Here is a 25946-nt window from a genome sequence, read left to right as displayed (position 1 = left end):
TTCCTCCTCATGTCCTTACCAGCCATGTCTGCACAATGTTATATCATGAGTAATATTTTTTTAAATCCAGCTAAATAAAACACACACATGCACACACAGTGACATTTTAGACCTTCTTCAGAATACTGTATATACTATGGGCATCCTTAAATTATTATTTATTACTAGAGCTACAATAATAAAGCAATGAGGAGGGGGAAGTAATAAATATGAAATAATGTATTTATGATGATTCCATTTGTTTCACTATCCACTCTGTGCAGGGCAACGCTTATTACATTTTTAAACTGTAGAGATACAATCATTTTACTGCTGTAAAATCCAACTTTTGTCCTATTTAAAATATAAATCTAATATAATCTGCTTCTTAATGTATGTTTTTTAAAATACAGCTTGTGTTTTTTAATATATTATAATTATAATAATTATTATGTGGACATGCATATTAGATCGTTTTTTAGTGAAATATAATCCCTCCAGAAAGGCAGGAAATGCCCAGAAACTTACTTTAAAACTAAATATGTTCCCTAAAACGTTGACAGAGCTACAGACCCATGACAGCCTTACACAGGTAGCCAGCAGCTATGACCAGCACTACTTGTGCAGTTAATAAAAGGACAGGTAATGTTTGTCACGCTGTTGCACACACAGCACGCTCGTTTGTTTCAGTTCGTCAGTTGCAACAAGACAACTTACCAACGTGTACGTAATAAGCTAATACTCCTGTGTGCTACACACTACAGTGTGCGCTGTACACCTACTTACTGGGTTTGTCGCATCAGTCTGTGTCTCTGAGTTAACTTGTGTTTCTCCTACAGCTCCGGACCGCAACAAATGCGCGTGCTCTTTGTGAGCTCGTTCCCGGCTCGTAACCAGCGCGTTCTGCCGTCGAGGGCGATCATTGGTTAAATGTGATCATGTGACTGATGCAAGCCAGATCCTTTTATTTAGCAAAACTATGATTAATAGTTAAATATTATTGTTGAGGGGCACAGACAGGACTCCGCACGCACACACACATAAAATAAATAAATAAATAAATAAATAAAAAAAATTTAAAAGTTGCCTCAACAAAAGGGCACTTTGGGCACTCATCAGGAAAGGGGCGGGTGCTCAAGCCCCTCTAGCCCCCCCCTGATCTCCTGCTATGCACCACAGACCAACTGCCCCGACGAGGAGAAGACAGAATTCTGGCGCGCCCTCGACGACCACCTGCAAACGATTAGCCCTGAGGAACACGTGGCGGTAGGCGGCGACCTAAATGGACATGTAGGCAAGGGGAGAGACGGATATCACCGATTCCATGGCGGCCAAGGATTTGGGACCAGAAACGACGAGGGTTGCCGGGTACTGGACTACGCAGAGGCCCACGATCTTGCCGTGACCAACACCTTCTTCAAAAAGAAGCCGGCACACCTCATCACGTACTCCAGCGGCGGCAGAGACACCCAAATCGACTACTGGCTAGTCCGAAGACCCCATCTCAGCCTAGTCACGAACGTAAAAGTCATACCATCAACCAATATTGGCCCTCAACATCGGCTACTTGTGATGGATCTCCGACTCAACCTTGGCCAACGACGACGAAGAACACCAACCACGACGGTGGAGAAGATCAAGTGGTGGCGCCTCCCTGAGGGATCCAATTTTTATCCATTCATGTACCAGCTACTGGCTTTTTGCTGTTATGTTCTCATATCGCGTGAGAGTTTATTTGCCAGGTGTCAGAAGTCTAATAATGAATAAAGTTCAGGATATGCTTAAAAACTCACCTCAGTATAGCCGTCATCAGAAGGAAGTGCGCTTCACTGACTCATCAACTTGTCTCAGGCTTTCCACAAAGTTTCACAGTTGACCTTAAAGTAAGATGCTGCAAGCTTACCTTGCAGTGTATTACTTTTTAAGGTCTAAAGACCTTAAAGTGCGCTATAGATTGAAGTGATTTGAACTGACAACAGGGCTAATTCAGCACTTCAAGTTAACATCAATAAAAGTTTTTAAATTTATTCTGATTTCCGTTTGTTTTCATTGCCTGTGCTATCTGTTATTTAGTTCAAATTGTGGGTAGATAATGCTGTGCTGTCATGTGACCTGTTCTCTCATGTGTGCCTTTCTCTTGTTTTGTATGTATTTCTCGTTTGTTATTTATTCCTATTTTATTCCTGCAATTGGTATGGAATTCATTTTTTTTTTTAAATTGATCAGTGTTTTGAAATTAGATGTGATGAAGATGTGACCTTAATTTACAAAATCAACATCATGTTGGATTCAATGAGACATGAAACTAGTGCATGAAACAGGTCTCAGTAAATGTTCTCATAGACTGCAATACACTGCCCCCTGCTGGTCATTATAAAGTCTGCAGATGTCATTTGACATGAATGTCATATTTGTGAAACAAAATAAAGGACTCTGTAAAATAAATGAAAATCAAATATTTATATACAGAATATTTATGTACAAATGCTGAAAAAGACATTTGAACAAGATGCACACCCAGTAAAATTTAAAAAAAAAAGAAAAGTCAGTTTTATCATGTGACTATCATGCTGTCATTTCTGCACAATGCACTTTACACCAGATCAAAATAAAACACTGTGAGGTCGTTCTAACCGGAAGCCCAGAGAGCTTCGACAATGCAGCACAATGCCCTGAAGCATCAGCATCAAAATATACTTCAAGTACCAAAAAGTACTCATTGTGCAGAATGCCCTATTTTTGAATAGCTGGACATTTAATTACTTTATCACCAGCTGTGACTACAGCTGATAATCAACCATGTTTCATAGGGATGTGACTACATTTAGAAATGTCACGCATTTTTAGGTATAAAGCAAAAGATGCAATGAAATAAATAAGCTATCACATATTAATCCAAATGAATTCACTGAAATACATCTGCACATTTCTGCAGCCTGACTTATTACACACGTGAACACAGTACACATTTGTTTACTGCAAGCTTGTTTCAGAGATGTGATGCAGTTAAATCTGTATGCGTCTGTTTCCTTGTAGTGTTAGTAGAGATGGTGAACCTGACACAATCCTGTGTTTGGTGTGAAGGAAACCAGTTAACAGCCGGTTTAGTAAAATTCTCTTGAACTCATGGAAAACTCATCGTCGTCTCGAAGTGAGCAGCTGAAGCGTCCCGTGTGATCAGAGGTCCTCGTCGTCCTCGCTCACCATGACGTCGAGCTCTTTGTCTTTCCGTACGACGCTCTCGGTGATGACCTCCTTGTGCTGCTCCTCCAGCTCACGCAGCTCCGCCTGCAGGCGCTCCAGGTGGAGCACTCGCCTGTTCCTCAGCAGCCGGCTGGGGAATGGGTTCATGTCGTTGAAGGCGATGCTGGTCAGCTTCCTGCATGGACACACGCAGGTGGAAAGGACTCGATCACCAACACAGAGGAACTGGAAACTGATCAGCTTGAGTGTTTCTGTTTTATGCTGCTTGATACTTCAGGTACTGCAGTTTGAGCAGGAAATACTGGACTGACTGGACCACATGTATCCGAGAGCTGCAGATACTTAAAAATCTTTAAATCGTTGTTACTGTGATCAGGGAAATTTAAACTTCTCACAAAATTTCAGTAAAAAGGGTTTGAAGCTCAAAGATTCAACAGCTACATCCGCTACACTTCTGAGAGTGTAACAGCTCGTAGATTAAGGCGGGTGGAGGCGAGTGCGTACCTGGCATTGGAGACGGTCTTTGTGAAGAAGCGTAGGTACTGGTAGATCTCCACGCTGTCGTGAATCTTCAGGATGTCGTCCTCTTTGTATTTGAACAGAGCCAGAGTGTATCTGAAGATCACCTGCAGCACAGACACGCATTTCATAACAGGACACTCACGCCACACAATTAATTGGAAACTTTGAGGAGGTGAGTCATAAAATTACTCTTTCAGTTGTGGTGCAGTTGGGCCCTTTACTCATTACAGCTCTGATCGATTTCCAATAAGCCACTTGGTTCCTCAGTTGCCAGATAATATTAACTTACTTGGTAGTTGAGCTTTAAGTTTAAATTAAACTTTTGGGTTGGATCTACGTGGCTGAAGCTGTTGTCAGCATTTATCCCTGTGTGGTATATATTTCTGTGTCTGAACTGTGATTTTATTTCCTGAGACAAACGATGTAAAAGCTGTGCTGCATTTGTCACATTGCAGAAACAAGCCCAAAGCCATTGTCCCGCTCATCGTCTGGATTTACGCTGCTTGTGGTAGACTGTGAGGTCGTTACTAGAATGATCTGCTTTCCCACTCCTATTTCATGTCACATGACAGTTCCCCATGCTTAGTAAACAATGTCTTATTACTCCTAAAATGTAAATAAAGACATCTAAAGGTGAAAACAAAATCATTTTTGTTTCCATGGACACTACTGTGGTGCATTCAAGTGTTGTCTGCATTTCTGTCATGGTGTGTTCGGGTGTATGGTACCTTGGTACCCTCATACAGGAAGGCGTCCCACAGAGGCATCAGGATGTCGCTGGGCAGACTCTCCACAAAAACCACCAGGAACCAGTTGAAGGTGACCAGAGAGACGTCAATGTTGTGATCCTCAAAGTGAGATGCCAGGCGAGGAAGCTTCTCCGCCATGAAGTCCTTCAGCACGCGCTGGTCCGCCTGAGCACAAAGACTCACAGAGATCAGCCTCACTGATCACTAAAACAGATCACAGCAGGCAAGCAGGTGAGTGTGTCTGCTGACCTGAGAGGCCACCAGATTCTTGGTGTAGTAGTCCTGAGGCATGATGGCTTCCACCACTGCCACCAGACACCAGAAGGCGTCTTCGTCACTTTGGAGGACCAGCAGAGCGAGGGCCGCTAACCTGTGGACATTGATGGAAGGTGAGGTTCTGCCTGGAAGGCGGGTCCACATAAGAACTCAGATATAATATTTATATTTTTGTTCTAACCTGTTGAGTCCCTGGCAGTAGCCAATGGCAGGGTTATGCCCGGAGAAGGCCAGAAGGATGCGGCGGAGCTGCTGGAGGGCGGGGCTGGAGGGCGGGGCTGGACGGCGAGGAGAAGTGCTGATTGGTCGTCAGGGTTCGGTGAAGGTCCAGCTGGACCTGCCTGGAGGCAGGATTAGGAGCTGTCCGACTCTTCTCACACAGCTGGAAACAGAACAGGATTACTGAGTGCTCGCCAGCATTCCCAACAGGAAGAAGGAGGAGCCACCTGTGCTCAGGTGCGGATAAAGCACTCTCTCTCTCTACAGCTGTACCTGCTGATAGCGTTGCATGTGGCACTCTTGGCTTGTCAAAGTTCTGGCTCGGACCAAACAGCGCCACACTCTCTGCCGATACTCCCGAGGGACGCCTTCACGCACCAGAATTTTGAGCTCAGGTGAGATGATGAAGTCATCGTCGGACCTGCCTGCAAGGTACTGAGCCCAGCGGCTCAGCAGGGGGTGCTCCAGACCCTCCTACAGAGACAATGATGTATGATATAAAAAGAGGATAACCATTATCTGTTAAGCATTATGTTACAATTTAACATAATGTAAAATTGTAACATTGTAAACATAATGTTACAATTTTACATTATGTTACAGTTTAACATCATATAAAATTGTAACATTATGTTTACAATGTTACAATTTACAAATTGTAACATTGTAAACATAATGTTACAATTTTACATGATGTTAAATTGTAGCTGTTAAGGGTGGTGAGTTAGCGAACCTAGACGCGGACCTCTCGTTTAAGTTGAACAGTGTCTTTATTTACAGTGAAGCCAAAATCAATCCACAGTTATCCACAGTGCAAGTCCCTTCAGTGCTCCTCTCCCCGTCTCCCCTCGTGTGTCCACAAAACTCCCTAGAATCAGTGAAGTGTCCCCTTCCGTCTCTCCGTCTCGATCGCGTCCAGGCTTATTAGGCAGCTCAGAGTGGCAGCACTTACGGGTCGGAGGTAACAATCGCAGCGGAGAAAAAGCGGAGCGAGAGAGGAGAACAAAAAAACACACACACACAGGTCGACCGGTCGGGGCACCGTCCGACTCTGACAGTAACATAATGTAAAATTGTATTATGTTTACAATGTTACAATCCCTACCCTCACCTATGGCCACGAGCTGTGGGTAGTGACCGAAAGAACGAGATCGCGTATACAAGCGGCAGAAATGAGCTTCCTCCGAAGGGTGGCTGGCCTCTCCCTTAGAGATAGGGTGAGAAGTTCGGCCGTCCGGGAGGGGCTCAGAGTAGAGCAGCTGCTGCTCCACATCGAAAGGAGCCAGCTGAGGTGGTTCGGGCATCTGACAAGGATGCCCCCTGGGCGCCTCCTGGGTGAGGTGTTCCAGGCATGTCCCACCGGGAGCAGGCCCCGGGGCAGACCCAGGACACGCTGGAGAGATTATATCTCTCGGCTGGCCTGGGAACGCCTTGGGACGCTTGAGCGGTCAGCAAAAGTCGACTTCCCCCATCACCCACTCATTCACAAAATTTCCCTCGGGCCGTGAACAGGTGATATAGCAATCACTATTACTGACACCACGTGACCCAAAGCTACGCCTATCCACAACATTCCGGCCCCTAATTATTACATTTTTACAGTAATAATTACACATCCAACACCATAACTCACAACACACACTTCATCATATCACAGACACCCAGTGAGACAACATAACATACTCAAAAGTCCACCAAAGTTATTTTCTCATGTCTTCTCTTCTTTTCTTCTGTCTGCACATGGTCAGTCAGTCATAGGCCAGAGGTTACCAGCACTTAGCCTAAATATAGTCAGTCTGATGTACATCTCATAACATTAAAGTCAATTCAAAGTTAGTTATGTCACACTGTGTCAAAAATGTCATAGTCATGGGTCAGAGGCCTCCTGAAGAAGGCATATCTTTGTGATGGGTCTGCACACATGGCTGGTTGGGGTCTTAATCCAGACCTGACGCACAAGCCCCCTTTCATCTGGTGCAGCTCCGGTGACTCTCCCAATGAGCCAAGAACCACGAGGTGCAGAATCATCCACTATAAGGACCACATCTCCAGGAACAAAGTTACGTTTAATCCTTCCCCATTTCTGGCGCTCTAATTCTGTGACTGGGACTCTCTTTGCATATCCTCTAGATATAAGATCTGTCATGAAGGCAGTGTAGTCTTTATGAAAGTCTTTATCTCTGATGAACCTTTTCTTCAAACCTAAGGCTCGTTGCTCAATTGCACAGTTGTCAGGCATTCTTATGTCTCGGTCTTTTAGTGGCAGGGCAATGCTGTAGTGCCAATCCCCCAAAGTCACCATCTTGCTGGCCAATTCCAGGAACTTCAAGTCTTCCTTTGACAGCCCCATCTGTTCATCATTGCTGCTCTCAGGAAAATCCATCTTGAACTGCTGTTTCCATAGCTTGTCCAGTGTGACAGCAGAAACTCTGTTGGCGGTAACTGTTGCCAAACATCCTGGCCTTCCACAGCATTCTCGATTAAGTGGCCCATTCACAGTCCAGCCGAGCACAGTCCTAATGGCAAAGGGTCCATCACCTACACTCCGGATGACCTCCAAAGGTTCTAGAGCTCTGGGCATATTCATGCCAATCAAAAGCTCAACATTGGCCTTAATTTCTGGCAAATGAACATGCTTCAAATGTGGCCAGTCAACCAGGTCCTGTTGATTTGAGATGTTACCAATATCTACAGGCATTTTATGCTGAGTGAAGAGGTTAGGCATATCACAGTACATGTCACTGTCCAATCCAGCAACTTCAAGTTCAGGTACAATGAAACTGTCCACCACTTTCTCCTGTCCCATGGTGTGCAGGAGAATCTTTGTCCTCCTCCCAGCAATATTCAGCTTGTCCATAAGACCCGCTGTACAAAAGGATGCTGAACTCCCTTGGTCCAGAAAGGCATACGTTTCCACTATTCTTTGACCTCTCTTTGATTTTACTTTAACTGGCACAATGGCAAGCTTACAGTCCTGTTCACCGGCCCCAGTAAGACCACTAGTCTGGATCGTAACAGGAATGTTATCTGCCTCATTATTAGGTTTGATTTCATGTACAGTGTAGTGTAAGCATTAAAAGATCATAAAAGGAAACACTAACATTTATGTGAAACTAATTGTAATAAAAAAAATGAACAGGTGCTTTATAGATTTAAAAGAAAGAATCTGAAAACAACACTTTTTTGGTCTGAGTGATCAAAGTAGAAAACAGAACTGATGTTCAAGAACAAACCATAGCTGCACTAATATTACACATCTCCATTGTTGTGGTGAACAGACATGTTGCTTTTAAAACCACATGCAGTGTGTGACCGTGACTGTTCACTGAGACCATGAACGCCACTTCGCTGAAGCCTTCGCCTTCTTCTTCTTCTTCTAAATTGGAAGCAGAAGGAGCACGAGCTGCTTTGATCTACTGAAAGGAAAAAGCAGAATATCTGAGTTGAAACCAGTCAGCTGAAACCAGTAAGACAGGAACAAATTCAATGCAGTGTCTCAGGTGGCTTAGCCTGTTACAACTGTTGATACAAGCTAAATACAGTTAACACACAGTGTCAGGGAGCTCCAGTGTGGGAACTAGTGGCTTTAGGTTTGTAGTCATTTAACTTTCATCCCTTCATTCATTTAATTCAGGAGGAAGAAATGTCAGGTGGGTGCAGGCTGGTTACATGCATTTGGTCCCATGCTGTCTTTAACTTGGTTCACTTTATGGCTGGGCTGTATGTGGGCTTATATCATGTTACTTGGGCAGGAGTTCCTGTCCCCTGTTAGACTTAGAAAGTTTCTCCATAAGTAGAGCTTCTAACTCTTCTAGCACATCTGTGGCTGACAGTTTTTTGGTGGCTCTTTTTACCCCACACTGGTTGTGAGTGTGTAAATAGCCCCACTAGTTATTTTGGGTTGCAGTTAACTTGGGAGGAAGAGGTAGGTCTGCCATGACTAGATGAATAACAATTATCTGGGATACATAAATTTCATAATGCATGCATGTATCTCTATAAACCTGCCTGAGGGCTGCCATTTTTTACATTCAGTTATTTCTTTGTTGAATCTAAATAATGAATGTGTTACAGTTAAACTGACACTGATCAGTGTAAATGGCTCATTGGGACACAGAAACCTTTAAATTAAACCCTATCACCTGATATCGAGTGTCAAACAATATCAAAGCTGTAAAAGCTGTTTACAGTCAGAATTTATAAAACTATGATTGTAAATAAATTCAAACAAGTGAGCTTTTCTCTTTGTGCTGAATATCAACACTGTGATTTCTTAGACTGTAAGCTTTACTTTAGCACAACCAGTTGTAGAAGCTGCCACTCCAAATGTCTTTTGATAACAAGAAAAAAATACCTTTTCAGTCCACGGCCTGAAGTTCTTCTCCGACATCTTCTGCCATCGGCTTTGTCTGCTGGTTTGAAGACAATAAACCACAAAAAGATGATTTAGTCACTTTGTCTGCGTCATGCAGCTCGAATGTGTCGTGTAACGATGTTGAATAGCTGTCGTTATCCCTCTGCTGTGTCAGTAGGATTGTACTGTACAGCATCTCATTGATATGTGAGGAATGCTAATGTAACACGATAACAGACTTACATCATTAAAACATAAAGGGCAGGAGATATTTAGATATTTTTATATTTATATTACATTTTATAGCTGACGGATATTACTAAATAGATAGAATTTACTAAATAGCTGGATGAACATGAAAAATATGACTATAATAACAAATGACCATGAGAGCCAGTAGAATTAATTCAACTGGACACTCAAAAGACGTCCTTAAATGCTCTTTAAGTGGCGGAACAGATGAACAAACAGTTAATCGCTTACTTGAGATGAAATCTGCTCAGCTACTTTGAAAACAGCTTCTAACTGGTTCATCCTTTAACAGGATGACTGCTCAGGGGTAAGGCCATCATGCAGTCCAGCAACCTTTATGGTTCTGCTTTGATTCACCAGGAACTATTAGGGAAACCTTCCAGCGCCTCCTGTGAAAGACACAGGCATAAACACACAAACATTTATTAACATGTTCCACAGTGTTCCAGTTTGATTTTCTCATCCTGTGGACAACAACGTACATGGATGCAGGTTTATTGTTAACTTTTGTAAGGTTTATTTAGTGAACATATCCAGCTGCAGCTCCACTGTGATCCTGAACTGGATAAGCACTTAAGAAAATGTGTCAATAAATGGACATACATCAACTTACTATATTTATCCAAACAGACGGGACCAATAATGCTTCACTGAGTTAGAGACTTTAATGTCTCTTCTATGTAAGAATGTCTCGTGCTGATATACCTGCAAACTTGACAACAAAGGTTTTTCAGACTGCATGTAGCTCTATGTCAGCTCACACATTTACATTTATGTCACACTTATTTCTGCTTTCCCATTTTATAATTATTACTTACATTTTGATTAGATACCTTGAGTTTGTAAATGATCAGATTACATAATTGGAATAAAATGTATCCAATTCAAGGTTGCGGGAGGATGAAGCCTATCCCAGCTGATACAGGACAAAGACAGGCTGCCAGTTTATCGCAGGGCTAACACAATATGTGTAACAGAAAATCCACTTAAATGTTTGATATTTCTTATAATAATCATAATTATGACTATTATTTAAAGGTTTCTTTATAAATACATTTTGATTTTTTATAACCTCTAAAATATAAACCTGAGCTGTTTCAGATTCTGACCTCTGACCTCACTGCAGCTCCCTCTTGGAAGTATGTCTGCTTCTTGTCCCCAGTGTTGACCACCTGCCCTTGATATCACGTACTGTACCTGAGGAACAAAAAAGGACAAACACTTGCCTTCATTTAAGAAGTACATTCATACAGAGGTAATCTATGGAAACACACTAGTTCAACCTTTGGGAGAAATCAGTTCCTGTGAAACATTTCTGTAAATTAACATCATATGGAGAATGAATGAAATGAGTTCTTCCGGTGACTCAGCAGTCAAACACTGACAAATGAAATCTAGTTAAACTATTAAGCATATTTGCTCTTCTGAAATCTGTGTTAAACAACAACAAACATAAATTAGTAACAAAAATACAGCTGAGTAGATATTACAAACCACCAGCAGCCATAATGCTAAATTTTAATCTTCAAATGTTTCTGAGCCGTCTTCAACCTGCTTTTAACACATTAAAGTCCCACAGTCAATGCAGCCTGACTCAATCCTAGATGTTCAGCACACAGAGGTACCGTTTGAAGTTTAGTGTTAACCTGAGTCACTGATCATTTGCAGTATTACAGAGTCTGGCAGTCTTTGCATGATGTCCACGTCACTATAAGTTTCTAGCTGACTCTCAGGTGTGCCAGCAGGAAAGAGTAATAATAATCTGCATCCTGAGGTTTGTCATGCAGGATTAAATTTACAGTGGCTTTGTTCACACAGCTAGGATTGTATTTTACACTGACCCTGGGTCAGTATAAGTATCATACAGTTTAAACGAAGCACTGAAACTTGCACATATTTATTACAGATGCACAGAAGCTAATATTTCTGTGCTAACATCGTTTAACCAGTAACAGCTTTCCTCCAATATAAGCTAACGTTTACACCGTAACTTTAAGCTAGCACCATAAAGACGGTAAAACACGTAATAATATCTACAAATGCATCTTAAAGCTCTTATATTAGCACTCGGTGTATTACTAACATAACCACATTAACATTACTGACACTCGCTGACTTTTAATAGTCATTCTATAAATGCTGTCCGTTTAAATGGTCCTGTACCTGTACACACTGCATATCCACCGGATTCCAGCCAGAGTGGATTCTGGAGTCTTCCACGCTCCTGTTAGTGATCCTCCATCTGGATGGATGAGAACAACCTTCTGAACAATCTAGCAGGTCTCCTTGGGGGGCACGTCTCCCCACCCCCCAAGCGAGGGCCGTGGCACTGAAACTGCCGGCTGAGAGAAGGCTTGAAAAAAAAGGACATTTATCATTTCTTCTTCGGCCACCTTTTTTTCTCATCGTTTTTCCAAAGTACACATTAAGCTTCTTCTGCAATAACACACTAATTACACATGCAAACCTACCTACTTCTTTCTTCATTACAAACAATTACACTTTCTGTAAAGTGCTTTCAATAAAACACAAAACAAAAGTAGCTTTTCTTTTCTTTTCTTTTTTTTTATTCAACATCTCTTGATTGTGATTGTCGGGTAATAAAAGCTAATAAGAGAGATGTAGAGCGGGCGGAGGACTTGGCGAGAGCAGGAAAAAGCAAAAAGGAAACGCCAGTGCACGTCTCCCCACCCACCAAGCGAGGGCCGTGGCACTGAAACGGCTGGCCAGAGAAGGCTTGAAAAAAAAGGACATTTATCTTTTCTTCTTCAGCCAGCTTTTTCCCCCATCGGTTTTCCAAAGTACACATTAAGCTTCTTCTGCAGCATTATCACACACTAATTACACATGGAAACCTACCTACTTCTTTCTTCATTACAAACAATTACACTTTCTGTAAAGTGCTTTCAATAAAACAGAAAAGAAAAGTGTGTTTTGTTTTGTTTTTTTTATTCAAGATCTGTTCACATGTACTTAGCAAAGGTGAGTACACAGCGTGTTGGGTCTGGGCCTCTTTGCTTAGGCTGCTGCCCCCGCGACCCGGCCTCGGATAAAGCGGATGAAGATGCATGGATAGATGGACTGATGTTCCAATTGTAACATTATGTTTACAATGTTACAATTTCACATTATGTTAAATTGCAACATAATGTAAAATTGTAACGTTAAGTTTACAATGTTACGATTTTACATCATGTTACAATTTAATATAATGTAAAATCATAACATTAAGTTTACAATGTTACAATTGTAAATATAATTTACCCAATTAATTCTGTCATAACAGAAGTATGACTTCTCTGTGTTATTAATCCGTATTAATATTGTAGGGATATTAATATCCCTACAATATTAAGCATCAGACTTTATCAAATTTTCTAAAAACTTTTATTTGTTGGATAGTGTAGCGCAGCTGGATAGTGTAGTGGTAATACTACACATCTTTGGAGTCGCACGTTCGATTCCCACCAAGTATCCAGTAAGGGTCCTGGCTAGACCCCTCATGCTAACCAAAAATCCCTGGAATGGTGCGGCTACCTCTGCAGTCTCTCCGCTTAAATTTAGAGCTTGCTTGTTTGTTAAATGTATTATTTACTGTTTTTAGTTTACTCCATGACGGGGCTGGATATCGGGCGTCCTGCACCACCCATCCGGTCTGGAGCATAGCGAAACCATTTCTGCACTGTTTGAACGAAGGTAAACTCAGAAACTGCCCCCACCTGCTGAGTCAGGCCATCTAAGACAACAAAAAACCCCAAAAACAAACAAACAAAAAAACAGTAAAAAAGAGGGGTTCAATTAGAGTTCAAATATGAATAACCTCTCGCCAAAAGTCTTTAACAGCTAGAAAGCTGGCAAACTACTAAGCTGATCAACATGAAAGGCACAAGGTGGAAATCAGCAAACTGCTGCCTCACTTTGTTCACCTGTGCTCTATATTTCATGGTCCGGTTGGCTGCAGGACCAAACATTTGGCCTTACACCTTATTTCTTTATGTTTTGCTTCCAAGGTGCCAGACTTGTAGGTAACTTTTTACACTGACATGACCTCAGCAATAGTTTCCAGTCTTTCAACTTCCTTGGGCTTTGGCTGCTTTTTTACTCATTTTCAGTCCAGTCCTTCTACCTGACCATTTTCAGAGAACTCTAAGGAGCTTGGAGGAAAAAAGCAACCGGACTTCTTTAACTTTTTTGAAGACGTTTCGCTTCTCATCCCAGAAGCTTTTTCAGTTCACTGAAGCCTCATAAGAAAGTGACACAATGACATTTAGATAATAAAACTCGCCAAAAATGCACCTTAAGAGCACTGTCTCTTTAAATACCCTCTTTTGCTTGGTCTGCTCCTTATTTTTTCTCATTTTTTCTTACTTTGGAGGACCAGCAGAGCGAGGGCCGCTAACCTGTGGACATTCATGGAAGGTGACGTTGTGTCTGGAAGGCGGGTCCACATAAGAACTCAGATATAATATTTATATTTTTGTTCTAACCTGTTGAATCCCTGGCAGCAGCCAATGGCAAGGTTGTGCCAGCCAGCAGGATGCTGCTGAAGGGCGGGGCTGGAGTCTGAAAGTAAGAGCTCGTTTAGACTCTATTCTGTGAACAGGCTTGCTCCCACGAATATGTGAATTCATCTGTAAAAGAGTTTAACTCTAATGCACCTGTTCCTCCTGCTCCCTGCTGCAGGGCGGCCTGTTGGACTAAGAATGCCAGTGCGGAGCTAAGAAGATCAAAGAGGAGCTGTTGTTCTTGAACCTGCCAAAGTGAGTAACCTCAAATCGGTCCCCAAAGGCCTCAAACCACCACAGTTCAGTCGGTGTCAGTTTTGTTCATGTCATGTCCTCCTTGCGTCTTCCTTTGAGCCTCTCCTCTTTGTCTCATCTCTTTCAGTGTGCTGATCCTCCAGCTGAAGTGGTTTACATTCACTCCATCGTTCACTGTGGAGAAGAAGAACAGCCCCATTGTTCTGACACAGCAGCTGGTGATCAGCCAGGACACAGCCTTTACTGAAGAGGTAAGGGAAAAGGCACACCGTTCATTTCAAGTATGGATGGAGCCCATTTCTAAGCTAACGGGTGGTGCCGCTGCCCTCTCCCAGTAAACTGCTCGCTATTTGTTGGTCAGCGTGTGTAGATAACCTGCTGTTAGTTTGGTATTTGGTCCTAATCCGCTTGCCGTACCTCCGTGTAGGTGTGTGTATGTTTTGAGTGGTATAGGCGCCATTCCGTTATTGAATCCAAGCATGTAAGTTCTCTGCTGCTGTGCTGGTTAATAAAACCACGTTAACTGAGATTACTGCTTCATCATTATCATACTGGTGAACATACAACATGGTGTCAGAAGCGACGGAACACGTACTTCGTAGTTGACGGTGTTTTTTTTTCCCCGTCTCAAGTCTATTTTGTGGGTGCGTTTTTTTGTATCCGGACTGCAGACAACATGGCGGAAGGATTCAGGAGGCCCGACCTGCTTGTTTTCGATGGTAATGTTGCTGAAAATTGGCGCATTTTTGAGCAAGAGTATGACATTTTTATAGCGGCGGCACACTCTGACAAGCCAGCGCGCACACAAGCCTACATATTGCTCAACTTAGCAGGTCCCGAAGCTATAGAACGGCAGCGGTCTTTTGTTTACGCGCCAGAAGTGAGAGAGCCCGGCGAGGGAGGACGAGTCCTCATTCCTGCAGAATCGAAGGAGGATCCTGAGTGCCTCAAAAGGAAATTCAGAGAAACGTGCAGCCCTCAAACCAATGTCACGATGGAAAGACACAAGTTCAACACGCGGAATCAGAGGACTGGCGAGACTGTTGAATCCTATGTAAGTGATTTACGGATTAAAGCAAAAAGCTGCAGATTTGGTGATCTGAGTGAAGAACTAATAAGAGACAGACTAGTTTGTGGCATCAACAATGACAATTTAAGGAAAGTGCTACTGCGTGATAGTGATTTAACGCTAGCAAAAGCCATATCTGTCTGCCAGATTCATGAAATGACTGAAGAGCATAATAAAACACTTGCTTTTCCTCAACAATCTGCATCAAATGTTGATGTGCTCCAGCCCACATTTACGAGAAAGCACAGAGGAGATAAAAAGAAAATACAAGGAGACAGGTCTGAAACACAGCATGTCACTAACTGTACTAACTGTGGGGGTGCTCATGCTGCAAAAAAGAGCAAATGTCCAGCTTTTGGGCAGCAGTGTCATGCATGCAAAAAGTGGAATCACTTTAAGAAACGGTGCAGAGCTGTTCAGCCTACCCAAAACGTAGCAAGACACAGAAAGTCAGTTCATCATGTGGAACCAGACCAAGCTGATGACAGCGGAGACGACACATTCTACGTTGATGGTGTAAATCTGCAATATGCAATCCATGCGACTGATGTGGATGTGGAACACAAAGAGGACGTTTTTGTCACCGTGCAGATTAATGGGATTCCTGTTGAAATGAAGGTGGACACAGGTGCTAAATGTAATGTGCTTCCCAAGAAAACGGTTAACATTATAAGAGCAGATAAACAAATGAAAGCACACCCCAAGTCCGTTAACCTAGTAGCATTTGGAGGCAGCAAGATTCAAACCTCAGGTGTAATTAAGCTGCAGTGTTTTCTGCATGGGCAGCCACATGTGCTATCATTCTTTGTTATTAATGAAGATGTTCAGCCAATACTTGGACTATGTGCATGCAGAGAAATGGGACTTGTATCATTCAGCAATGACGTCCACCAATTGAGCATGTCTGCAGATGACCTGTCACAACAGCTTATCACAGAATACAGCGACTTATTTTCTGATGAGCTTGGGAGGTTGCCAGTCACCTATCGCATGACACTGAACCCAGATGTGAAACCAGTTGTTCGCCCAGCACATCGCATCCCTTTGGCCATGAAAGACAGGGTCAAGGCAGAGCTGGTCAGGATGGAGAAATTAGGCGTCATTACTCCCGTCTCAGAGCCGACGGACTGGGTGTCTTCCATGGTAGCCACCAACAAGAAGGGCAAAGATGAAATCAGGATATGCATAAATCCTCGAGATTTAAACACTGCTCTGAAAAGACCACACCATCCCATGCGCACAGTAGAAGAAGTGGCTGCAATAATGTCAAACGCTACTGTGTTCTCTGTTTTGGATGCTAAGAACTCTTTTTGGCAGGTGTCATTGGATCAGAAATCATCCATGCTAACCACCTTCAGCACTTGTTTTGGTCGTTTCAGGTTCCTCAGAATGCCTTTTGGTCTTAACGCTGCCAGCGAGGTGTTTCAGAGAGCCATGGAGCAGATATTCGCTGGGTATCCATGTGCCATCATTGTTGATGATATACTCATCGGCGGAAGAACCATGAAAGAACATGACGACAACCTGAGAAAAGTCCTTGATCGTGCCAGAGAAGTAAACCTGCGACTAAACCCATTAAAGTGCAAATTCCGGCTGAATCAGGTCAGTTATGTCGGACACATTTTCACAAGCGAGGGGCTTAAAGCAGACCCTTCCAAAACAGCCGCAATCAGAGAGATGCCAGTTCCAACAGATGTCCAAGCCCTGCAGAGGTTCCTGGGGATGGTCAATTATCTTGGAAAATTCATTCCAAACTTCAGCCATCTGTCAGCTCCTCTGCGACAGCTCACACACAAGGACAGCGAGTGGATGTGGGACACACAGCATCAGACTGCGTTCAAAGCACTTAAAGAGCACATGTCTAATCCACCTGTTCTGTCATATTATGATGTCAGCAAACCTGTGACACTAACGTGCGATGCATCACAGTATGGTCTTGGTGCAGCTTGCTTACAGGAAGGGCGACCTGTGGCATATGCTTCACGTACTCTGACAGACACTGAAACCAGATATGCTCAGATAGAAAAGGAGCTGCTGGCTGTTGTTTTCGCATGTACAAAGTTTCATGACTACATATATGGCAAGCCTGTGGTCGTAGAAACAGACCATCAGCCACTGGTCACCATACTAAAGAAACCTATTCACGCTGCACCAGCCAGATTACAGAGGATGTTGTTAAGGCTCCAAAAATACAACATCACCCTCACATATAAATGTGGAAAACACATGTATCTGGCTGACACACTGTCTCGTGCTCCCAACAGCTCCACTTTCCAGCAGCCTGAAGAAGAGGACAACTTTGATGTCATGACGGTGAGCTGCATCTCTTCTTCACGCCTGGAGGAACTTAAAGGACACACAGCTGAGGATGAGACACTGCAAGCGCTCAGCTCGTTCATCAAACATGGTTGGCCACAACGACTCCACAACCTTCCCACAGCAGTTCATCCATATTTTCCTTTCAGGGATGAGCTGATTGTGGATGATGGCATCATTCTTAAAGGTTCCAAAGCTGTGATCCCAAAATCACTGCAAGGAGACTACATCACCATCATGCACAGAGGACATCCCGGCGTAGAAGCTACCAAGCGGAGAGCACGGGGGATCGTCTTCTGGCCGTTCATGTCAAGAGATATTGAACAAACAGTTACTTCCTGCTCGGTGTGTAACAGCACTAAACCTCATCAACAAAAAGAGCCCCTTCATCTGCATGAAGTTCCAGAGCTTCCTTGGTCAACTGTGGCTACAGATATCTTTGAGTGGCACTGTCAGCACTATTTAGTAGTAGTCGACTCATACTCAGGCTGGTTTGAGATTGACCTGCTAAAGGATTTGACATCAGCGACAGTCATCAAAAAGCTGAAAAGACACTTCTCAGTTCATGGTGCTCCACACACTCTGATCTCAGACAATGGCAGGCAGTTTACAAGCCAGCGTTTCAAAGACTTCGCTTCACAGTGGGACTTTCAACATGTCACCAGCAGTCCAGAGTATCCTCAATCCAATGGGCTTGCTGAGAGAGCAGTGCGCAGTGCTAAACAGCTGATGGAGAAATCACACAGAGATGGCACTGATGTATTTCTCAACCTGCTGAACCTCAGGAATGTTCCACGTGATGTGAACCTGGGTTCCTCTGCAGAACGACTTCTATCCAGACAGACTCGAACTACGCTCCCAATCACAACGAAACTGCTCGAACCACAACACCTTGAATCTGAGAGAGTGAAAGCCCAACTACTCAACAAGAGACTGACTCAGAAGGTCTGTTATGACAGATCCAGCCGACCACTTCCACCTCTCAACGAAGGACAAGTAGTGAGGTTACAGACCCCACAGGGTTATGACCGCACAGGTGTGGTAAAGGAACTTTGTAAAGAACCTAGATCCTACCTGGTACAGTCAGATGGAAACACTTACAGGAGAAATCGCAGACACATATTGCCTGTGTCTGAGCCTGTTACTGTTCAGAAAGACACTGATCATCATCATTATGATGGACTGCAGGTTGTGGGTGAAAACAATGATGTAGAACAGTTTAAAGACAGCACTCATGTTGAGAGCTCTTCTGATGTTTTGCATTCTCCAAGACCTTCCAAGAGTGATGGTGTTTACAGGACACGCTTTGGTCGTGTGTGCAAACCAAATCCAAGATATAAGGATTAATTGGGTACTAGTTAAAACACAGAACATTTTCAGGTTTGATGTTTGAGCCATCAGTAACTGATGTCAATGCTTCAAGTTAAATTCTGTTTGAGGTGATTTTCAGTAGTAATCATATTTAACTTTATACAGCAAAATGATATTCTTGTCATGTTTATTTCTTCCATCTGGTTGCAAATTTAAATGTTCCTAAGGGTCAGCGTATGTCACCTTTTATGCTGTGATTATTATTATTCAGTATGCATTAAACTTTATGTCCGGTTGGGGATGTACTAAAGAAGGGGGATGTAGATAACCTGCTGTTAGTTTGGTATTTGGTCCTAATCCGCTTGCCGTACCTCCGTGTAGGTGTGTGTATGTTTTGAGTGGTATAGGCGCCATTCCGTTATTGAATCCAAGCATGTAAGTTCTCTGCTGCTGTGCTGGTTAATAAAACCACGTTAACTGAGATTACTGCTTCATCATTATCATACTGGTGAACATACAACAGCGTGATCAGTCGTTTGGGCTCCTCAGCTTACAGCGGTGAGTGGGTGCTTTCAGACACATGTGCTGAATGCAGGTCAGCTTTGAAAGTTTATGAGACGTTAATAAGTGCGCCTTCTCCTCTCAGGACATTACGTCTGTGACGGCGTTCACCAGATGAGCGGAAGAGACGACGTCACAGACAGCCGGCTCACGTACGATGACGAGTTGGTCTGCCAGACCACGTGTGAGTCTGTGTGTGAGCAGCGGCAGAGAACAGCTTACCTGCTATTCTATAAAAGACAGGTGACGTCTCCCAGCAAACAGTCAGCATGTCTGTGCAAATATTCAGTGTAACTTGTAGAAAAACCCTCACACTCAGTTTATTTGTGTTTTTCTTTTTCTATTTCTTACTTTCTTTGCCGCACTAGAAAGGCAGCAGAGTCGGGACTCAGATCTGCAGCAACACCTTCATTGTTATTGTTATTATTGTTGTTAGTACTCTTGTTGTTATGATTGATATTGTTACTGTTATGATCAGTTTTATTATTATTATTATCATTATTAATTTTTTAATACATTTATTTATCTTTATTATTAGTAGTAGTAATGTTGTTGTTTATGTTGTTATTGTTATTATTATTACTGGTATTTTTGACATTATTATTATTATTTTGTTGTTATTGTCATTATTAGTAGAAGTAGTATTAGTTATATCATTTTTATATCAGCCTGGAGTGAACAACATGAAAGCATGGATCCATCCTCCCTCACATTCACAATTCAGGCTGCTGGTGTAATCGTGCGGGGGATATTTTCCTGGTACACTTTGGGACCTTTAAATGCTACAGTCTGAGTATTGTTATGACCACAGTGTACCCTCTTCTGATGGCTGAAAGTAAAAGGGGGTCCAGTACCGGTTCCGGTACCAGGCCTACTGACAATTTAACATAATGTAAAATGGTAACATTGTAAACAGAATGTTACCATTTAACACAATGTAAAATGGTAACATTGTAAACAGAATGTTACCATTTAACACAATGTGAAATGGTAACATTGTAAACAGAATGTTACCATTTAACATAATGTGAAATGGTAACATTGTAAACAGAATGTTACCATTTAACATAATGTGAAATGGTAACATTGTAAACAGAATGTTGCCATTTAACATTATGTTAAATATAACTAACGGATTTACTTTACCAAATGGACCATCCCGGCCTTGCCGTATTGGTCTATTTGATTCACCTTTGTTTTTATTGTTTATTTTATTTTCACTTGCTACACATAGGACAGACATGACTGGGGGAAAGAAAGGGGAGAAAGAAAGAGGGAAAGAAAAACAGCAGGGAAGAGGAATGGTGATAAAGGGCAAAAAACAAAAACCAACAAAACAAACAGACAAAAAATATATATATCAGTCACTTCAACTCAAAGAAGTCCAGACGCTTTTCTTTCCAAGCTCCTTTGACTGACTGTTAGGACAACTTATTTATTGCAAGCATGCAGTACAAGAATAACTCGATGTTTCTGACTTTGCATTACGAATTGTTTACCCACTGACAAACATTTCAAATGAAATTAAATTAAAAAACAATTTGTGGTAACCTGATTTTAATTCAAAAAGAATCATTAACAACACTTCTTGTAATGGTGTCAAAATCAGCCCAACTTTTATTTTCAAATGCAAAAAGTAAAAGAAAATGAGCCAACATACTGGACACATATAATTGTCAATATAATTGTTTATAAACAATTATACTGTCATCATTGTTACAGATATGGAAACTTTATTAACAATTTGTCCAAGTAAAAAAATGCCCTGCTAATTGTTGGGGTTTTCTCTCCTCTAGCCCTTTCCTTTAAGCTCTTCTTTACATCCCCCCACCCCCACCTTTTCTTTTTTCTTAATAATATAACAATAAAAACAATTGGCTGCATTTTAAATGTGTCAGATCAATGTCTTTATTCAAGAATACAAGAAATGGTAATAGCTGCATGTGTGTTTGTGTGTGTGCATAATATGCATACTTTACTTGTTGGATCCAAATCCCACAAGGAATCAAATAAAACAAGAAGACAAACAAAAACAAAACAAAAATATATTTCTCTCCCTTCCCAGGTCAGGTTCACAAAAGCATTGCAGCTCTTTATTCCTCTTGTACAGCTCCAGAGTCTGTCAGCCAAAAAGAAACTACTGAGGTTCCAACACCCAGTGTTTCTGTAAACACAGATGAAAATGAACAGTCATCCACATCTAAAAGATTTGTAGATTCGAGGGACCGGTATAATACATCTAGTACACCTCAGAACACAAAAAGGGAACAAACCATTGTATACAGATTTAAAAGTGCGCAAAGCAACGAACAGTCACCCTCTGAAACAGCTGAGGTTATCACAACCATTGTTTCTGTAAATACACAGGAACAGTCACCCACCTCAAAAAGATTAGTATATTCAAGGGACCAGTGTATCTACTCTGGTCAAAAGAATCCATGCTTCGTACTGATGTCCACAATTCTTTTTTATTCCTCTCACAATCATGGAGCACCGTGAAAACTAGAAACGAGTAAAATAATATCAATAGCACATATGACATCCATCTCAGCCACTTATTTCTTTTCACAAGGTGCACAAGTGCTTAACAAATAACAGCATAATGTTTTTACCGTGTACGCCTTGTAAAACCAGTAGTAGAAAAGTTGTAGGTTCGTGCTCTTGTGGGGGAGACGTATGTTATCCACCACCTCGATAGCTAGCCGAGAGTTCGAGGGTCACTAGAGCCGCCGAGAACGCATGAACTACTTACGGTAGGACGCTTTGCCAAAGTAAGACGTTTTGTCAGAACACCGAGTCCTCAGGAGGATGCAGCCCATGAATTTGGACACGATCTCAGATGCACTTCTGGTGTTGTCATGGCAACCCACACAAACATTTCAGCGTCAGCTACAATGAGGCGGAGCCCTTACTGAAACACTGAGCTCAGGTAGAGTGAAAGACAACATTTTTCCGCATCCAAAACAGCAGCGCTGTTCCTGTGACCTCTAGTAAAGCCTCTACTTGGGAAAAGGGAGTCTTTCATCAAAGCATCCTGCAGAAGTTGAATAAAAATATGCAAATGTTTAAATGATGCAACTTAATGAAGGCTGACAGCAGTTGTACTATTTTACATTGCAGCGAACAGGGGTGACCATTAGTTTCAACGTTTTTACAGCATTTTTCACATTGAAAGTGAAATAATATAAATAATGTCTCAATTAAATTGCGTTAATATTTAAAAATACAAAAACTACAGCTTTGTTCACAAGCCAATAAAAATGTACTTGGGCCAGTGGTAAATGAAAATAACACTTATTCAGCACCTGGTTGTTGCGGCTGCATCAGGACACCAGATGTTCAGCCTCCATCCTGTAGGCAGACTTATCCCCGTCTGAGAGGAGTCCAATAATGGTGGTGTCATCTGCAAGCTTAATTAATTTGACAGACTGGTGGTTGGAGGTGCGGCAGTTGGTGTACAGGGAGAAGGGCATAGAAGAAAGAACACAGCCCTGAGGGGAGCTGTGTTCTTCTTCCTGCTTGCCTGCTGTGATCTGTTTTAGTGATCAGTGAGGCTGATCTCTGTGAGTCTTTGTGCTCAGGCGGACCAGCGCGTGCTGAAGGACTTCATGGCGGAGAAGCTTCCTCGCCTGGCATCTCACTTTGAGGATCACAACATTGACGTCTCTCTGGTCACCTTCAACTGGTTCCTGGTGGTTTTTGTGGAGAGTCTGCCCAGCGACATCCTGATGCCTCTGTGGGACGCCTTCCTGTATGAGGGTACCAAGGTACCATACACCCGAACACACCATGACAGAAATGCAGACAACACTTGAATGCACCACAGTAGTGTCCATGGAAACAAAAATGATTTTGTTTTCACCTTTAGATGTCTTTATTTACATTTTAGGAGTAATAAGACATTGTTTACTAAGCATGGGGAACTGTCATGTGACATGAAATAGGAGTGGGAAAGCAGATCATTCTAGTAACGACCTCACAGTCTACCACAAGCAGCGTAAATCCAGACGATGAGCGGGACAATGGCTTTGGGCTTGTTTCTGCAATGTGACAAATGCAGCACAGCTTTTACATCGTTTGTCTCAGGAAATAAAATCACAGTTCAGACACAGAAATATATACCACACAGGGATAAATGCTGACAACAGCTTCAGCCACGTAGATCCAACCCAAAAGTTTAATTTAAACTTAAAGCTCAACTACCAAGTAAGTTAATATTATCTGGCAACTGAGGAACCAAGTGGCTTATTGGAAATCGATCAGAGCTGTAATGAGTAAAGGGCCCAACTGCACCACAACTGAAAGAGTAATTTTATGACTCACCTCCTCAAAGTTTCCAATTAATTGTGTGGCGTGAGTGTCCTGTTATGAAATGCGTGTCTGTGCTGCAGGTGATCTTCAGATACACTCTGGCTCTGTTCAAATACAAAGAGGACGACATCCTGAAGATTCACGACAGCGTGGAGATCTACCAGTACCTACGCTTCTTCACAAAGACCGTCTCCAATGCCAGGTACGCACTCGCCTCCACCCACCATAATCTACGAGCTGTTACACTCTCAGAAGTGTAGTGGATGTAGCTGTTGAATCTTTGAGCTTCAAACCCTTTTTACTGAAATTTTGTGAGAAGTTTAAATTTCCCTGATCACAGTAACAACGATTTAAAGATTTTTAAGTATCTGCAGCTCTCGGATACATGTGGTCCAGTCAGTCCAGTATTTCCTGCTCAAACTGCAGTACCTGAAGTATCAAGCAGCATAAAACAGAAACACTCAAGCTGATCAGTTTCCAGTTCCTCTGTGTTGGTGATCGAGTCCTTTCCACCTGCGTGTGTCCATGCAGGAAGCTGACCAGCATCGCCTTCAACGACATGAACCCATTCCCCAGCCGGCTGCTGAGGAACCGGCGAGTGCTCCACCTGGAGCGCCTGCAGGCGGAGCTGCGTGAGCTGGAGGAGCAGCACAAGGAGTTCATCACCGAGAGCGTCGTACGGAAAGACAAAGAGCTCGATGTCATGGTGAGCGAGGACGACGAGGACCTCTGATCACACGGGACGCTTCAGCTGCTCACTTCGAGACGACGATGAGTTTTCCATGAGTTCAAGAGAATTTTACTAAACCGGCTGTTAACTGGTTTCCTTCACACTAAACACAGGATTGTGTCAGGTTCACCATCTCTACTAACACTACAAGGAAACAGACGCATACAGATTTAACTGCATCACATCTCTGAAACAAGCTTGCAGTAAACAAATGTGTACTGTGTTCACGTGTGTAATAAGTCAGGCTGCAGAAATGTGCAGATGTATTTCAGTGAATTCATTTGGATTAATATGTGATAGCTTATTTATTTCATTGCATCTTTTGCTTTATACCTAAAAATGCGTGACATTTCTAAATGTAGTCACATCCCTATGAAACATGGTTGATTATCAGCTGTAGTCACAGCTGGTGATAAAGTAATTAAAATGTCCAGCTATTCAAAAATAGGGCATTCTGCACAATGAGTACTTTTTGGTACTTGAAGTATATTTTGATGCTGATGCTTCAGGGCATTGTGCTGCATTGTCGAAGCTCTCTGGGCTTCCGGTTAGAACGACCTCACAGTGTTTTATTTTGATCTGGTGTAAAGTGCATTGTGCAGAAATGACAGCATGATAGTCACATGATAAAACTGACTTTTCTTTTTTTTTTTAATTTTACTGGGTGTGCATCTTGTTCAAATGTCTTTTTCAGCATTTGTACATAAATATTCTGTATATAAATATTTGATTTTCATTTATTTTACAGAGTCCTTTATTTTGTTTCACAAATATGACATTCATGTCAAATGACATCTGCAGACTTTATAATGACCAGCAGGGGGCAGTGTATTACAGTCTATGAGAACATTTACTGAGACCTGTTTCATGCACTAGTTTCATGTCTCATTGAATCCAACATGATGTTGATTTTGTAAATTAAGGTCACATGTTCATCACATCTAATTTCAAAACACTGATCAATTTTTAAAAAAAAATGAATTCCATACCAATTGCAGGAATAAAATAGGAATAAATAACAAACGAGAAATACATACAAAACAAGAGAAAGGCACACATGAGAGAACAGGTCACATGACAGCACAGCATTATCTACCCACAATTTGAACTAAATAACAGATAGCACAGGCAATGAAAACAAACGGAAATCAGAATAAATTTAAAAACTTTTATTGATGTTAACTTGAAGTGCTGAATTAGCCCTGTTGTCAGTTCAAATCACTTCAATCTATAGCGCACTTTAAGGTCTTTAGACCTTAAAAAGTAATACACTGCAAGGTAAGCTTGCAGCATCTTACTTTAAGGTCAACTGTGAAACTTTGTGGAAAGCCTG

At 42.2% G+C, this 25946-nt stretch overlaps 3 protein-coding genes across 9 annotated transcripts in view; 1 reads left to right on the top strand and 2 right to left on the bottom strand.

The window, feature by feature from the left end:
* Positions 1 to 3099: 3099 nt before the first annotated feature.
* On the bottom strand, positions 3100 to 4874 carry LOC146581697 (TBC1 domain family member 2A-like). Its single transcript, XM_085285923.1, has 4 exons — positions 4704 to 4874; positions 4434 to 4619; positions 3688 to 3809; positions 3100 to 3358 (listed from the first exon to the last, which is right to left on the bottom strand). The coding sequence occupies exons 1-4, from the start codon at positions 4872 to 4874 to the stop codon at positions 3157 to 3159; spliced, it is 681 nt and encodes a 226-aa protein (XP_085142049.1). The 3' UTR covers positions 3100 to 3156.
* A 107-nt stretch (positions 4875 to 4981) lies between these two features.
* LOC146581695 (uncharacterized) overlaps positions 4982 to 25946 on the bottom strand; it is a 63930-nt gene continuing 42965 nt past the window's right edge. The window contains exons 1-7 of one of the 7 annotated variants that reach the window (XR_014893727.1): positions 11719 to 11907; positions 10665 to 10752; positions 9787 to 9944; positions 9304 to 9361; positions 5683 to 8365; positions 5223 to 5423; positions 4982 to 5112 (exon numbers count right to left, since the gene is read on the bottom strand). Coding sequence is in view for 5 of the 7 variants with exons in the window: in XM_085285880.1 (XP_085142006.1) it covers positions 6817 to 7806 (990 nt within the window). In the remaining 2 variants the exon portion in view is untranslated. Of the gene's footprint in view, positions 5113 to 5222; positions 5424 to 5645; positions 8366 to 9303; positions 9362 to 9786; positions 9945 to 10664; positions 10753 to 11718; positions 11908 to 25946 lie in introns of those variants that run through there. The other 6 variants (XR_014893735.1, XM_085285880.1, XM_085285872.1 and 3 more) reach the window with 6 other exon arrangements.
* On the top strand, positions 23166 to 24616 carry LOC146581696 (TBC1 domain family member 2A-like). The gene is made up of 3 exons (XM_085247132.1): positions 23166 to 23339; positions 23964 to 24085; positions 24415 to 24616. Exons 1-3 carry the CDS (start codon positions 23181 to 23183, stop codon positions 24614 to 24616), a joined length of 483 nt encoding a protein of 160 aa, XP_085103258.1. The 5' UTR covers positions 23166 to 23180.

This window comes from Mchenga conophoros, linkage group LG2 (assembly GCF_057382185.1).
Source record: "Mchenga conophoros isolate Kocher_MC1m ecotype Shallow Benthic linkage group LG2, M_conophoros_male_GT1.1, whole genome shotgun sequence".
Taxonomy (NCBI): Eukaryota; Metazoa; Chordata; class Actinopteri; order Cichliformes; family Cichlidae; genus Mchenga; species Mchenga conophoros.
Note: the sequence above shows the minus strand (reverse complement) of the source record. Positions and strands in the feature narration are given on the sequence as shown.

Bases quoted from the DNA above. Each gene is read 5' to 3' on its own strand.
- LOC146581697 (XM_085285923.1), bottom strand. From the start codon at position 4,874: ATGTGGACCCGCCTTCCAGGCAGAACCTCACCTTCCATCAATGTCCAC. The intron at 3,810-4,433 runs GTACCATACACC...TCTGTGCTGCAG, and splicing joins TCCTGTATGAGGGTACCAAG to GTGATCTTCAGATACACTCT. The intron at 3,359-3,687 runs GTACGCACTCGC...GTGTCCATGCAG, and splicing joins AAGACCGTCTCCAATGCCAG to GAAGCTGACCAGCATCGCCT.
- LOC146581696 (XM_085247132.1), top strand. From the start codon at position 23,181: ATGGCGGAGAAGCTTCCTCGCCTGGCATCTCACTTTGAGGATCACAAC. The intron at 23,340-23,963 runs GTACCATACACC...TCTGTGCTGCAG, and splicing joins TCCTGTATGAGGGTACCAAG to GTGATCTTCAGATACACTCT. The intron at 24,086-24,414 runs GTACGCACTCGC...GTGTCCATGCAG, and splicing joins AAGACCGTCTCCAATGCCAG to GAAGCTGACCAGCATCGCCT.